The sequence below is a fragment of the Martes martes genome (genome assembly GCF_963455335.1).
Source record: "Martes martes genome assembly, chromosome: 4".
Classification (NCBI taxonomy): Eukaryota; Metazoa; Chordata; class Mammalia; order Carnivora; family Mustelidae; genus Martes; species Martes martes.
The window spans coordinates 45,430,050-45,445,106 of NC_137891.1; the positions used below are offsets into that span (position 1 = coordinate 45,430,050).

The 15,057-nt window shown below is 35.8% G+C and overlaps 1 protein-coding gene across 3 annotated transcripts in view; it reads right to left on the minus strand.

Moving 5' to 3' along the window:
* Positions 1-669: 669 nt before the first annotated feature.
* The window catches only part of DECR1 (2,4-dienoyl-CoA reductase 1), a 39,313-nt gene continuing 24,925 nt past the window's right edge, over positions 670-15,057 (minus strand). For all 3 annotated transcript variants that reach the window (XM_080800327.1, XM_080800329.1, XM_080800328.1), the window contains 5 exons: positions 6,341-6,440; positions 4,744-4,816; positions 2,265-2,411; positions 1,711-1,773; positions 670-1,611 (listed from right to left, as the gene is read on the minus strand). In XM_080800327.1, the coding sequence (XP_080656453.1) occupies positions 1,552-1,611; positions 1,711-1,773; positions 2,265-2,411; positions 4,744-4,816; positions 6,341-6,440 (443 nt within the window). In that variant the 3' untranslated portion in view covers positions 670-1,551. The remainder of the gene's footprint in view (positions 1,612-1,710; positions 1,774-2,264; positions 2,412-4,743; positions 4,817-6,340; positions 6,441-15,057) is intronic.

Sequence of the window (15,057 nt, forward strand, 5' to 3'; positions counted from 1 at the left end):
TTTCTATAATAACCAAGTCTTAAAGTGAAGGGATAGAATGACAGAAAGGCCCACCTTTCATTTGTGTGTTTTACATTTTACAGTGTTTTCACTTTTTCACCTCCCTTATTCCTCATGAGAACCCCAGGAAGCAGATACTAAAATCCTGAATTTTATAAGGAGGAAAATAAAAAGCAATGAAACTTATACAAGCACATTTATATACTTACTGGCATCTTTTTTCCCCCTACACTATAAGAGGTATTAATAATTTGAAAAAGAAGATGTAGGCAGACAAGAAGAAAATGAGGGTTAGCATTAAGGATAAAATGCAGAATGTGCCTGCACTGTGAGAGTGTGAAGAAAAGCTCAGTATGATTGAGAATGTCAAGGCCACTTATTCCAAATCTACAATGTTACCCATTTATGTACACAATTTAATGTAAATTATGTATTCAATTAACTGTGAATGTGGTAAGTGTTTCCATGTGGAACTTACAGCATATATATTCAAACAGGAAAACTAGATTCCTTGGCAGATCTATTCAGAGGAGCTAAGATGGAAGTTAGTTCCTTCTCTTGGTAATTTGAGCAATGGAGACAGTCAGTTTATAGAGATCATGTTTATGAGTAATTCCTTTGAAAGCAAAATAGACCTTTTTTTAATATAAGCTCAAAATTACAGCTATATACATTTGAGACTGTGGATTTATTATTTGATTCTCAGGATGACAAATTAGTCAAACCACATATGAAACAAAATGAAATGACACACAAAAATATTTTATAAGCTTGTTCATTGTTTCTACCTAGAGAAATCTAGTCTTCTTTTAAAGCTGAGATGGAATGCTATCTCCTAGGTGTCACTTTCTCTACATTTTGGAGACAGAATGAATTACTTCCTCCTCCATACTTTTACACTGCTGGAATAGTATTTATCCCATTGCATCCACAGATAATTATTTATAGGTCTCTCTACCGTTCTAGATAATGTTTCAAGAAGGCAAAGGCTGTAGATTGTTCATATTGTATCCTCAGTACCAAATAAAATGGTGGACTGTAAGATAGGTCCCGGAAAAAGTTTGTTTGAATTAATATTGAGCTATCTAAAGAAAATAATTCACAAGTCCAGTGAAAAGGAAATCTAATGGAAAGGCAGAGTCCAATAAATCAGAGTCCATTAAATTGATTGTATACCATCACTTTCTTTTTTTAAGGCCCCATCATCATAGGCATGGTTTAATACATAACTCAAATGCTACTTTGACCATTAAGATTCTCCTGATTTTTCCAGGCTATAATATCTGTTTCTTTCACTGCACTTCCAAGCATTTTACCTTTACCATAGCCTTCTCTTACTTGCCTTTTTTTTAATTATTAAAAAAAATTCTGAAGGGAAAATATCCCATCTTACATATCTGTTAGTATACAGTATCTACTTATCACTGGCCTGGCACATGATATACACTCAGTCCTGGTTTGCTGATTAACAATTTATTAGACTTGAAAATAATTCAAAATATCATAAACTATAACATTTCCCTTATAACCAAGATGAAGGCAAGAGTGGTCTTAGGAGCCTTTTGTCTTCCTGATGAGTCCTTCTATTGTGTCCCACTCCTCGTCGGTAACCTAACACAAACAGAAAAAGGCAATTTTATGTGGTTCTTGTGTATTTTTAAAGCTTGGTATCTTAGCTGCTAATATATTATATTCACAAAATGGCATTACCTTCCTCAGACTGTTGAATTCCCCTGAAATAAATACTTCCTCTCCACCATCAAATCTAATGACCTGAAAAAAAATAACAAAAACTCTGAAACTAACTCCTTTTGAAAAGTTTCTGAGTTAGCCATTTTCCCATCTTAACTGGATGTAACATCTCCTTGGCACTTTCAATCAAAACCCAAAGTTTGAAGACAAAAGTCATGATTAAACCCAATCTGATTTACTAATTTTAGAACCTCTTTCCCCCATCTCAACAATTTCAAATTCTACCCAATATTAAAGATCACCTTAAAGGCATGTCTACCAGAGTAATTGGCATTTAATAAAATTAATTTATCAATGAACAAACTCCACAGACTAAAAATCTATATTAATATTTTAATATTAGTTACAGCTAAATAAATATTTTATTTTTAACTTAATTTTATTTTTTCAGTGTTCCAAGATTCACTGTTTTTAAGTCATATTTATATTCAATATTGTCAGGAATGGTTCCACAATATGCCTTCCCACCCCAAATACACCACGCCAAAAAGTCAAGAGAAAACAATACTTACTGCCCCATTAATCCAAGAAGCATAATCACTGCAAAGGTAAGCAACAAGATTTGCAAGTTCTTCCACAGTTCCTAGCCGACCACAAGGAATTCTAGCAATCATATCCTTCTCAAATGTTCCCATTGGGTCAAGACGACTAAAGGCACCCTTAGAAATTGAGAAAATAGTTATGTTGCATTAAAAAGAATTTAAGGACTAGTTTGCACAAAATGGAATATTACTAGGCAGCCTGTTCATACCTTGGGCCTTGTAAACAACAAAGAATTTTGTCAAATTCTTCCAAAGTCACTTCAGCTCAAAACAGGTCATTTTATCTAATACTGACCTAAAAAAATCACCAGAAAATATGACCTTTTTACCCTCATCTATAAAATGAGGAGAAAAACCGTTGTAAGCATCAAATGAGAAAATGTATATGAAAGTACTCTGAAATCTGTACAAGCTTAGTGTGGGGGACGCCATGGTACTATGTTTGATTGAATAATCACAGAAGAGTGACTCAAGTGGGAAACCTTTAAAAGGAAATTCCTTTTCCTCTTTCTTCTCAAAATAACTGGAAAGGAAGAAAACAAGTATGTAGGAATATTAAACTGAAGTAGCTCCTAGAGAAAAAAAAAAAAACCCTGTAACTAAATTTGTCAACCAATGTCTGCCTTCTACTAATGAAGCAAAGGTGCAGATCAAGATGAAGTATGCATGGGCACTGATTTTTTAAAAAAGAAGAAGACTGAATTTCTCTATATCAGTGCCTAGAAGTCTAGGTGACAGTTTTCTTCAGTAAAACAGATGAGAGACAGAGCAAGGTTGCTCTCAGGAGGCTCCTTGGGAGCCCTCCAGCCCTTTTGCCCTCCCTGGGCAGGTAAAACCCAGCAGAGACAAAGGGCAGCAACAGGTCCCAATTCTGGCTCTGTCGGGATTGCTGTGGAGTTTCTTTTTTTTTTTTTTTTTAAGATTTTATTTATTCATTTGACAGACAGAGATCACAAGTAGGCAGAGAGGCAGGCAGAGAGAGAGAGGAAAGCAGGCTCCCCAGAGAGCCTGATGTGGGGCTTGATCCCAGGACCCTGAGATCATGACCTGAGCCGAAGGCAGAGGCTTAACCCACTGAGCCACCCAGGTGCCCCTACTGTGGAGTTTCTATACTTTGTTTTCTTTTCATCTCTTTAAAGCTACATACTTGTTCCTTGTGAAAAACTAATACTTCTACTGCTACCCTGTAAACTCCTTGATGGCAAATACTCTGTCACAAATGTTTGGTATCTTGCTCAGTACCTTTGTACACAGCAGTCACTCAAATATATTTTAAATAGATAAATAAAATGCAGGTGACCTTTCTTAGGCATTGAGGTCCTAAAAAGAAGCTTCTGTGACTCCAGGTTTCTCTTCACAGAGTGTTCAGCACAGGACTGCCCTGAATAATGTGTTTTAATGTATGCTTTTGAGTTATTTTTCCATTAATTTATTAGATTCTTTATTATTGGAGTGTCAAACAAGATAATCAAGTTTCATTCACTCAACTAGTTCTTCTATTTTCTACCCTTTAAACAACTAAATAAACTATGCAGCCATGTCCATGTTGACATTTAGTACCCAGAACCACCTATAATCCAAAATGCTCCTTAGCACTGTTTTCTAATGTATTTATACAACCAGAACAAGCTATCATACTTCACGTAGGCCTTTGGAGCTACAGGATGGTCGGGATTGTAAATTCTTGCTTTACATAGAAACATAGAGTGAGAGTCAAGTTATCTGGGACAATGTGAGAGAACACAGAACCTGTGGGTCTTCTGGCCGTAACCGAATTAGTGGTCACTGTGAGTCGCAATGAGTATCTGTAAGCATTTTTGATTATAGGAGAAATGCCTGCCATAAGAAAGATTTGTAATCAGAGAGACATGGGAGTTAAATGACATACATAATGAAATGTTTACAAATGAAAGGCACAGACATGAGTCAAAGAAAATGCTACCTATAGAAAGACCAAGCCTCTATGATAACTTTCCAGAACATCTCTTAAAATAAAAATATACTTACATTTCCATGAACTAAAAAAGAGATGTCAATCAAAGTTAAGAGTCCATAAAATATGGTGAGGATTAAGAAATATAGGTTAATATCAGATTACTGAAGCAAATCAGACGAAATACCAAAATGGATGGCACAAAAGATCCCAGATTAAGATGTTGAAATAGTTCTTATCAAGAAGTTACACAGCTGTTGTATTCCTGCCCACCTCCTTATTTATATTGGATAATGGCAAATATTTATCCAAATATATATATATATCCAAAAATATATATCTCCAAAAATATATATCTCCAAAAATATATATATCCAAATGGCAAACCCCTCTTCCCTACCACCAGGGCTCCAAAGTCAGGCATCTCTGACAAGTCCTGCACACAACAATCAGAATATTCCTGTCAATGTTTCATTCCTTAATCACACAGGAGATAATAGGCAAACTAAAACTTACTTTTGTTTTTATAGGCCCTGGTTGAATCACATTAAATCGCAGTCCATATTTACCCCATTCAGCTGCAAGAGACCTAAAAATTAAAAATATTTTAATATTCTAAAATATTATACTATATGTTAAAAATAATAATCCAGACTCACTGCATGTTTACTATATGCCAGAGACCACAACCCCAACAAGTAGGTACTATTATCATTCCTCATGTTACAGACAAGGAAACTGAGGCACAGAGATTTAAATCACTTGCTCTGAGTCACATGGCTAGTGAAAACCTCAAGTGGTATAACTCCAGGTTTGTGCCTTTAAGCATTCTGCTATAATATTTACCATTTGCATTTTAGTGTTCTTAATCACAATGCTGTACTACCTACTCCTTATAGTTTAGAACCAAGTCCAATATCAAAATACATTATTAGAGTAAGTATCATAATTCAGCATAAAGAGGTGAGAGAATCATGCCCCTCCGCCACATTTTCTGGAGTTCAGTGCAACATGTGCTACTTATATATAGTACATTGAATTATAATGTTTGCAACATCATGAGTACTTTTAAGGAAGAGATGGATTACATAGTTATAAAATATTAACCACATCTGTGTTTAATGAGGCTTTAATACAATTGCTGCACTGCACTCCAAGGGAAATAGGAATCTAACAAAATCTTACTAAATGTCATGAAGCAAAACATAACAATAATAGCAAACATGGAAACTTGAAGCAATCTGTTTTAAAAGCCTACTTGATAGACAGGTCTAACTTTCACTTTCTAAACTCGTTCTACGACTTTATAGTTATATGTACTTCCCTGTGTATATACACTGAGTCTAGCTTTTAAAAATGACATAAGGTAATGACTTTTAAAAAATACAATGCAAATGAGGAAGATAAAATCGTTGAAAGGAAAGAGAGACAGAAAAAAGAAGGAACCAAGGAAGGAGAAAGGAATCGAAAAATGGATAAGGAAAGATAAAGGAACCAAGAAAGGAGCTAATACCTAAATGTTTTGTGGCATTCTATACAATCACAATAGGTTGGTCACAAATTTGCATTCACTCTTTCTGAGAAGCCCTAATCAATTACACACTTTGCAGAGCCCATAAGGGAAAGGCAAGTTAATTTCTCAGGAAAAGCACAATTGTTCTTGATTTAAAAAAAAAAATCAGAAAAGCATTTCTTTCAAGAAGACTTCTAAGATGGAAAATGTGTAATACAGCAACACAATACTGTATCCTTGCAATAGATACAAAGAGATAAGTCTTATGAAACTATAAGATATCAATTAATACAGTCTGACAAGATCACTTCAAAGGCCAATTCAGCAAAACTCATTCGACAGGATAGGGGGCAAGGGCTCCAACTACAATCTGCTAATCTATCTTAGTCCACGGGTGCATTTTAGAGAATGGATGGACTGCACCTCTTTCAGGCAAATCATACATCAAAACTGCTTCTGAGTGATGCTTTTGACAGAATTCATGACCATACCTCCCCTTGGCATGTACTTGTACTGCACTTGCTCCAAACTGCTAAGGAAGTAGCAACTTCACGTCTTAAGAGAATTATTAGCTGATGGGATTAATGTAGTAGTACTCACTTGCTCATGGCTTCCACTCCTGCTTTGGCAGAAGCACTTGGTACTACAAAACCTGACCCACTTTCAGCATAGATGGTTGTAATAGAAAGAAATACTGCTCCTGAAATTTGAAAAGGATGTAGTAATTAACAATACAGCTAAGTCATTTCACATTAGGAAAACATGATTTAAAAGAATGGGATCTGATTCAAGAGGATATAACAAAAATGTAGCATCTTTTAAACTTCAGTAGCCCTAAATTAATGAGAGAGTAACCTAATGGAATTTGCTACATCTTGCTAGTAATCTTGCTGTCATGCAAGATGACCCAGTCTGTGCTTACTTGAAATTCTATGGCAGGTGAGTCAGATGATGACCCAAAACTCAGAGGCATGGCCATATAACCCCCTGCATAATCAGCTGGATGGGATTTCCATTAACTAAGCACCCACTTAAATAAGAATAAATCAGGGACACTTGGGTGGCTCAGTGGGTTAAGCATCTGCCTTCAGCTCAGGTCATGATCCCAGCGTCCTGGGATTGAGCCCCATGTCAGGCTCCCTGTTCAGCAGAAAGCATGCTTCTCCCTTTCCCTCTGTTGCTCCCCTTACTTGTGTTCACTCACTCTCTCTCTGATAAATAAATAAATAAAAATCTTTTTAAAAAATAAGAACAAATAGAATCAAAACTATATTAGCAAGGACTTGACTTCCAGCCATGATAGACTTGCCCTCTCCTTGTAAATAGCAAGAAAACTGTATAAGATACATAATTATATGATAAAACTATTTTCAGATACTGTATAGCAAGCAGGGAAAGACAATGACTCCTGAGAGAAGACAAATGAAATGAGCCCTAAGGTCACCCCAGATTTTTGCTTAAAGTTACTATATACACACACACACACACACACACACACACACACAATATACTATACAATATACTATGGTGCATACTACAAATATACACATTATACACAAACACACACACGAACTGTACACTAAACAGACTATGAAATAAGGAGGAGAAATACAAGTAAAACATAGCATTCTCACTGAGTTGAGGAAACAGATTTCAGAGTTTGGGGAGACTGAGGAAGTTGGAATTTGTGAGAAGAGTTCTCTCAAGGAGGGAAGGATACAAAGACAGAGTTCCATAAATCTGCATAGTATCTCCTTGAGTCTTTGGCCAAAATCAAGCTATACATGTTTAGGGGGAGATTTCATTAGACCAGGCAAAGAACCGTCAGAGAGCTGTACGCTAAGCAATTCCTAGAGCTCACATGGGCGGGGAGATAAGTGAGTTCTAGGCAGCTTCACTGAACATCCAGGATTTTCAGTGGAGAATTCAGAAAGGCCATGCCTTATTAGGAGAGCTAAATTAGCTCAAAAATAAAGGCTACTCTAGATGTACCCAAATAAAGCTAAAAATGAACACTGAAATGCTCGAGCTGATCTAATGACTTTTGCTGGACACCCTATTTTCCTATTTTACAGATGTTAAATCCTTAACCCAGAGCAGGGAAGTAACTTGGTCAAGGTCAGCAGTTGTACAACTAGTAAACAGTAGAATCCATATTCAGGCCCAGATATCTTTATACTATTCTACCTCTGTTGGTTATGGGAACTAAAATTGTTTCTTATTTTAGTTTTCATAACTTGGATTGAAACTAGGTTTTAAAACATTTGAGTCTTTTGAAACTGGACATAACCTTATATTTTATTATTTTTAATAACAATGTGATTTTTTTAAAAAAAGATTTTATTTTTAGGTAATCTCTACACCCAGCGTGGTGCTTGAACTTAACAACGGGGACATCAAGAGTCACATGCTCCACCGACTGTGCCTCTAGACTGTGACTTGTAGTGTTTCCTTGTTATTATTTTTTTCCCATTTGGAAGTAATGAAGCCACTTGCAGCTCGCAATCTGTGATGGCAGAGTTGGATTCTCTTACGAAGGCCCCCATCCCTGGGGGTGGTGTGATCCTGCACATCCACAAGTCTTTCTGATCGGAAAGAAGAGGCAACAGAGACCCTTAGAGCATTGTTTTAACCAATCCCCTTCCTCCCTGTCATTGCACTGTAACTGGGACAGAAGAAATAATGGGGATTGTGGAATTTTTATAAGAGGCCGATAGAAAAGCATAGACAATTAGTGTGGGCACATAAGAGACACTTGTACATTCTTAGGCTCAAAGTTTGATACAGTACCTTTCCATGTGGCAGCACTTACATGTCAATTTGCTAGGTTTCTCTGTGTGTTTTATACAAAAATGGAATTAATAAACCATCTTCTACCAAAAAAAAAAAAAATGACAAGCTATTGCTCCCTTTCTTCATTTACTTGACCTCGATAAATAACAGATTCATTTCTGCTTGTCTGCACTGGGATGTTAGAAATTTGGCATTTCCAAACCTCTTCTATAAGAAGTTATTCTAATTTAAAGAGTTGGCCTTGGGAAACCTGGGTGGCTCAGTCAGTTAAGCGTCTGCCTGCGGCTCTGGTCATGATCCCAAGGTCCTGGGATCAAATCCTGCATCAGGCCCCTTGCTCAGTGGGGAGCCTTCTTCTCCCTCTGCCTGCTGCTCCCCCTGCTTGTGCTCTTTCTTTCTCTCTCTGACAAATAAATAAAATCTTTAAAAAATGAAAAAATAAAAACATTAAAAAATTAAAGAATTGGCCTTTCTGCAAAAAGAAAAATATATCAATAACTAACCCTGGGAATCTGAGAATTCTTTATTTTCGAGTTTTTAACACCACTGTTAATTTTTTTTTTTTAAGAATTATTCATTTATTTTAGAGAGTGTGCATGAGTGGGGCAGGGGCAGATGCAGAGAGAGAGAAATGCTCAAGCAAACTCCACACTGAGCATGGAGCCCGACATGGGGCTTTTGTCCCAGGATCATGACCTGAGCCAAAATCAAGAGTCAGAGAGTTCACCAGCTGAGACACCCAGGCACTCCACCACTGTTCATTCTTTAAAGTCCAGCTGTATTGTTCTACTTTGCAGCATTAACCTAATTAGGATAGTACAGTAGAATTTTACCCCCTCCTTACACTCAGGGGCAGCACTGTCTCATTCTAAGCAGTGGGCAACCCAGCTCTTCAAGGCTGAGAAAATAAAACCTAAAGGGAAAAAGAAGAGGACAGTATCTTTCATTTTCAGTTTCTGAATTATATAAAATGATTTAATTCTTCCTCTCCCACACCTGAACAAAATTTGTTAAATCTGAATCAGAAGTTAGAGCACTTTCTACGGCAGCATTTGCTTTATGTAAGTAAATATCACTTTTTAAAGTAGTTTTTATGGTTTTGCTCTAAGGGCGACACAGTTAGCATCTGCTGTCAATGTTCTGTAATTGTGTATACACAATTGTGTATACACAAGGTTGTTCTATATCCCTCCTTTTCCACAGAGTGATTTTGGAAGCAAAGTATTTTCAGACTCTGAAAGAGAAAGAGTTTGATATACAAAAGGAGTTACCATAATGATTAACCATTCTTATCTTTCATACTCTCAGAATGGCCCCCCTTTTCACCCCTCATGTTGGCCAGGATATGCTGAGTTTTGTTACTACTTTGGAAAATGCAGAGGGGAAGAGAGATTAAATATTTTTGGAGAAGGAATAAAATGTCTCTGAATATTCTTCAAATTATTTTTATTATCTTTCAAACTTGTATCCTTAAAATTTCTTAAAGTACGTACCGCTTTATAAAATATATAGTTTCATCCTTTTGCAAATATTAAACTTGTAATATTTTTTAATGTACCAGCTAAATAAGAAATAGGAAATCACTGATTTCTTGGCAGCTAAAGATTACTATTTTAAACTTTCATTTATTCATTCAATTTACTGAGAACCTGTTATGTCCCAAGCATTGTTGATTATTTTAAGTTTGGTGTCTTTTTTAATATAGTTTTATACAGTGAGTTATTTTCAAAAGCAGTTTGGAAAACAAAAAAATTAAATATTTACTGATACATTCACTGTTTCTGACAGACATCATTCCATCTGAATATTTGAGTTTCTATTTAGTATCATTTTTATTTCGCCTGAAGAACACTTTTCAATATTTCTTGTAGTGCACATCTGCTGGCATTGAATTCTTGCAGCTTTTGTTTGTCAGAAAATACTGCTTTTATTTTTTAGAATATTTTGCTGTGTACTGAACTCAGGGCTAATAGGTTTTTGTTTTTTTCCTCTTTCAGCACCTTCAAGATATCATTTTATTGTTCTCTAACTAACATTGTTTTCTGATGATGTCAGTGAATATTTTTATTAACTGTTCCCTTATTTATGTTGTTCTCTGTTTCCTCTGATTGCTATTAAGATTTTCTCTTTTGGGTGCCTGGCCAGCTCAGTTGGTAGAACAGGTGATTCTTGACCTCAGGCTTATAATTTCAAGCCCCACTTTGGGTGTAGAGATTACTTAAAATAACATGTTGTTGAAAAAAGAAATTTTCTCTTTATCATTGGTTTTGAGTGACTCATTATGATTATGCCCTGTTATGGTTTTCTTTGTATTTATCCTGCTTAGGATTTGTTTAGCACCCTGGATTTATAGATTGTAGTCTTTGCCAAATATGGAAAATTTTCAGTCTTTGTTTCTCCAACTGATCTTTCTGCCCCTTCCATCTTTATATTATCTTCATAATACATCAATGTAAGAAATATATGGTTGCTACAAGAAATTTAACAAATGAAGTTTAAATGTTCCATCAAACTAGCAAGATAACTCTAGCAAACAGTAATTTTAAAAAGGATACTAACACTAACCTAATAAAGTCCAACTGATGACCAGAAATGTTTTTAAACATTCTTTAAATGTCCCCACTATTCTAAGGAAGGCATGGACACAATACACAGAAAGATACTCATATGGTCCTACTATACTTTAAAATCTAAACAGCATTTAACTTGCACGCATACTACTGAAAGATAGGAAAACCATATTCTACTCCTGCTCTACGATTCCTTGCTTGTCAAGCAAGGAGCACTGCTTCCATACTACTTGATTTTGTCAAAATGACTGTTCATCTCTTCTAGTAGTGAAGCTGACAGACATAACTGAAAGAAGTGTTAAATATGCCCTCAACTCCTCCTGTTTTTGTGGGTCTCAAAAATGTTTCATTTCATAAACAAAGCATCACCTTTGTGCTTAGTAATGAGTTAGGAATTCGTGGAGAGAGGACTGGAGACAGAGCTGAAAGGGTTTGCACATGGGATATGAGTCGTGTATCTCTTTCGGTAAAAGCATGTCCAATCTTGACGGATGGGACAAGAAGTTACAACAGGGAGTAATAACAACATGCAGCATGTGTATTTTGAAATGCTAAGGTGTCCGTAATGGCCTCTGAAAGGGTTTCTTTCATTGAGTTGTGGAACTACAGCTGGGCATGAAGATTCCGTGTGGCTTAGAGATAAACAGCCAAACAAGGGGTGGTTATGGAAGGGATGAGATTGGACAGGCTGAGGGCACTGGATGACAGAGAGGGAAGGAAAAGGAACTGGCCAAGGACAGTATCAATGGATTAGAAATAAAAATATTTTAAAATTTATTTCTGTGTTTATAGTTCACACGATTCTAGGACAGCAAGATCACTAAAAACCTTGGGTTTTCTGATAATTTATTAAAACAGCATATGAAAGGCATAAAGTATTTCACCTAGTTAAAAATATTCTACTATTTCTCATATCTATTGACCAAAAGGGTGCTCTCTTTTCTTATTCTTTCTTCAGTTAGTGAATTTGCTCAATTTACTCTTCCTCTACACAAGGCTGCTGGTAAGATTACCTCAGGAATACTTCCAATGACATCCATCTAACCACAATTTCCTTTGGACACATTTCTTAGTTGCTTTCCTCTTTCCCCTCATTTTATATGATTAATCTGCCTAAACATGACCTTTCACTCCCTCCCTTTCCCCCATAAGGGATTCACATGGTTTAAGCTGTCTTGGCCTGCTTCTGACTATGCCAACGCTTAGACACCCACCAAATTCTTCAAATTATCTAGGCTACCATATGTTTATTCACATGCATGAAGAAGTACATGCACATTGGTAAAGCAATTTATATTTTCCATGAAGCTTTTGTAGCTATCAGTTTGTTTTATTACTAAACCTTGGAGAAGTAATTAATTATGCAATCTGTTTTACAGATGAGAAAGCTGAGTAAAGGTAAAAATATCATGACTCCCTAAGTGTCCAAGTATCAGTTCAGAGTAAACTAGGTGACTATGACTTAAACTAAACTACAGTTCCCTCTTTTTTCTCACTAGACTTTAAAAATATTATGTCAATTGTAGGGGCACCTGGGTGACTCAGTCAGTTAAGCATCTGACTCTCGATTTTGGCTCAGGTCATTACCTCAGGATCCTGAGACTAAGCCCTATGTAGGGATCCCTGCTGAGCATGATTCTCTCTCTCCCTCTCTTTCTACCTGCCCTTTCCCCCTCCCTGCAGCTTGTGTGCTCTATCTCTTTAAAAAAAAAAAAAAAGTCAATTGTCAATTTTAACAATGATAGTTAATGCTTATTAGGTATTTAATAAACCACAGTTTCTTAACTGTAGAATTGAGAATTTAAAATATCTACCTCATATATTAAAAAAAGACTAACTCTGAGCCACCTGTAACTATACAGGAATAAGATAAGTCATATCTTACAGAGTAATTGCAAGCATTAAGTGAGTTGATAAATCTTTAGCATTTAGAACAAAACCCGATACAGAATAAGTACTCAATAAATGTTTGGTGTTTAAAAAAAGGAAGGAATGATGAAAGGAAAGACGGAAGGAGGAAAGGAGGGGAGAAAGAGAGAGAAAATTTGGTTGAAATTAAAACATTTCCTTATAAATAAGGTTTTGTTTTTTGCTTGTTCAGTATTCTAACACCTGTTGGGTCATCTATCTTTATTTAATAATTATAGAAGTTGCAGTAATGACTACAGAATACTCATATGATCTCATGTGGGAGGAATTCTCGCTTCTTGGTATGAAGTAATCCACGTGTTACCTAAGCTAGTCCAAAATCAAGTATAATATCTGGGTAGTCTATCCTATAATAAAATTTAATAAAAATTTGTTTTATTGAGATAGAATACAAACATGTTTTTTAAAGACAACCATGGATAGGTGGCCAATATTTTCACTTTAATGTCAAGTCATTTAAGATTCTGATAAACGGCAAAATAGGACGTATATCATGCCGTGTTGAACGCTTTTCTAGTATGTTTTCGACAGAGGCCTAAGAGACAGTTTTTGGGTGTAGGTTAAACATGATATCAATTTCAAAAGGCAGGGCTGTAGCCAGCACGTCATATCATCTGTTCACAAAAAACAGAGCTGAGAATGCCAGAGCAGGTAGGGAAGAGGAAGCAACATCTACACATAAATTCACCTCAAATATCTGCTCATCCCCAAACTGAATCAGCACTATCACAGCTCTAAGAAACGCAATTAAAAGTAATATCTGGAAGCTGAAAAAGTGAGCCTTATGAAAATTTTAGCAAAACAAAATCTAGCAATATACAAATAGACAATATATCATAACTAAGCAAGATTTTTATTCATAATGCAATGTTGGTTTGAAAATTCAAAAATTAATCAATGGAATTTACCATACTACCAGGTTTTTAAAAATCGGCACACAATAAAGGTAGAAGATTTGACCAATTTAATGCCTATTCATAATTTTTTTTTAAATTGTCAGTAAATGAGATACAGAAGCAAATTTCCTCAACTGATAAAAAGCATTTATGAAGAAAAAAAAAGAGCATTTATGAAAACCTACAGGTAAACTCTTAATTAATGATGACTATATGAGTGCTTTGCTCCTGCTATCAAGAGGAAACATTTGCTTTCACCACTCCTATTCAACATTGTCCTATTCAACATTGGAGGTCCCAGATGGTAACTTAAGGCAAGAAAAGGAAATACAGATTAGAAAAGGAAGACATAAAAATTGTCTTTTTTCACAAACAATTATCGAAAATATAGAAAATCCTAAGGAGTCTACTGAAAAAGGTATAAGAACTATTAAGTAATTTTAGCAAGCTTACACAAAAAAGGCTAATATACAAAAACAAGCCCATTGTGTTTCTAAATACTAGAAGTAAAAAATTTAAAAAATTAGAATATCATTTAAAATAGCACCAAAAGGGCGCCTGGGTGGCTCAGTGGGTTAAGCCGCTGCCTTCATCTCAGGTCATGGTCTCAGGGTCCTGGGATCGAGTCCCGCATCGAGCTTTCTGCTCAGCAGGGAGCCTGCTTCCCTCTCTCTCTCTGCCTGCCTCTCTGCCTACCTGTGATCTCTCTCTGTTGGATAAATAAATAAAATCTTTAAAAAAAATAAAATAGCACCAAAAATATAAAATTATTTGGCAGAAATTTAACAAAATTTATATAAGACCTTACACACTGAAAATAGCAAAACATTGCTGACAGAAGTTAAAGACCTAAACAAATGGAAAGACACTGCATGCTGAAGGACTGAAAGATGATATTGTCAAAATGTGATTTCTCCCCAATATAATCTATAGATTTACCACAACCCTCATCAAAATTTCAGTAGACTCTCTTGTAAAAATTATTGAATTCTAAATTTATAATGAAAATGCTTTAAACAGGGGTGCCTGGGTGGCTCAGTCATTAAGCATCCTCCTTCCGCTCAGGTCGTGACTCACAATACCTGATGTCAAGCTAACATAAAGCTAAAGTAAGCTATATAGGATATAT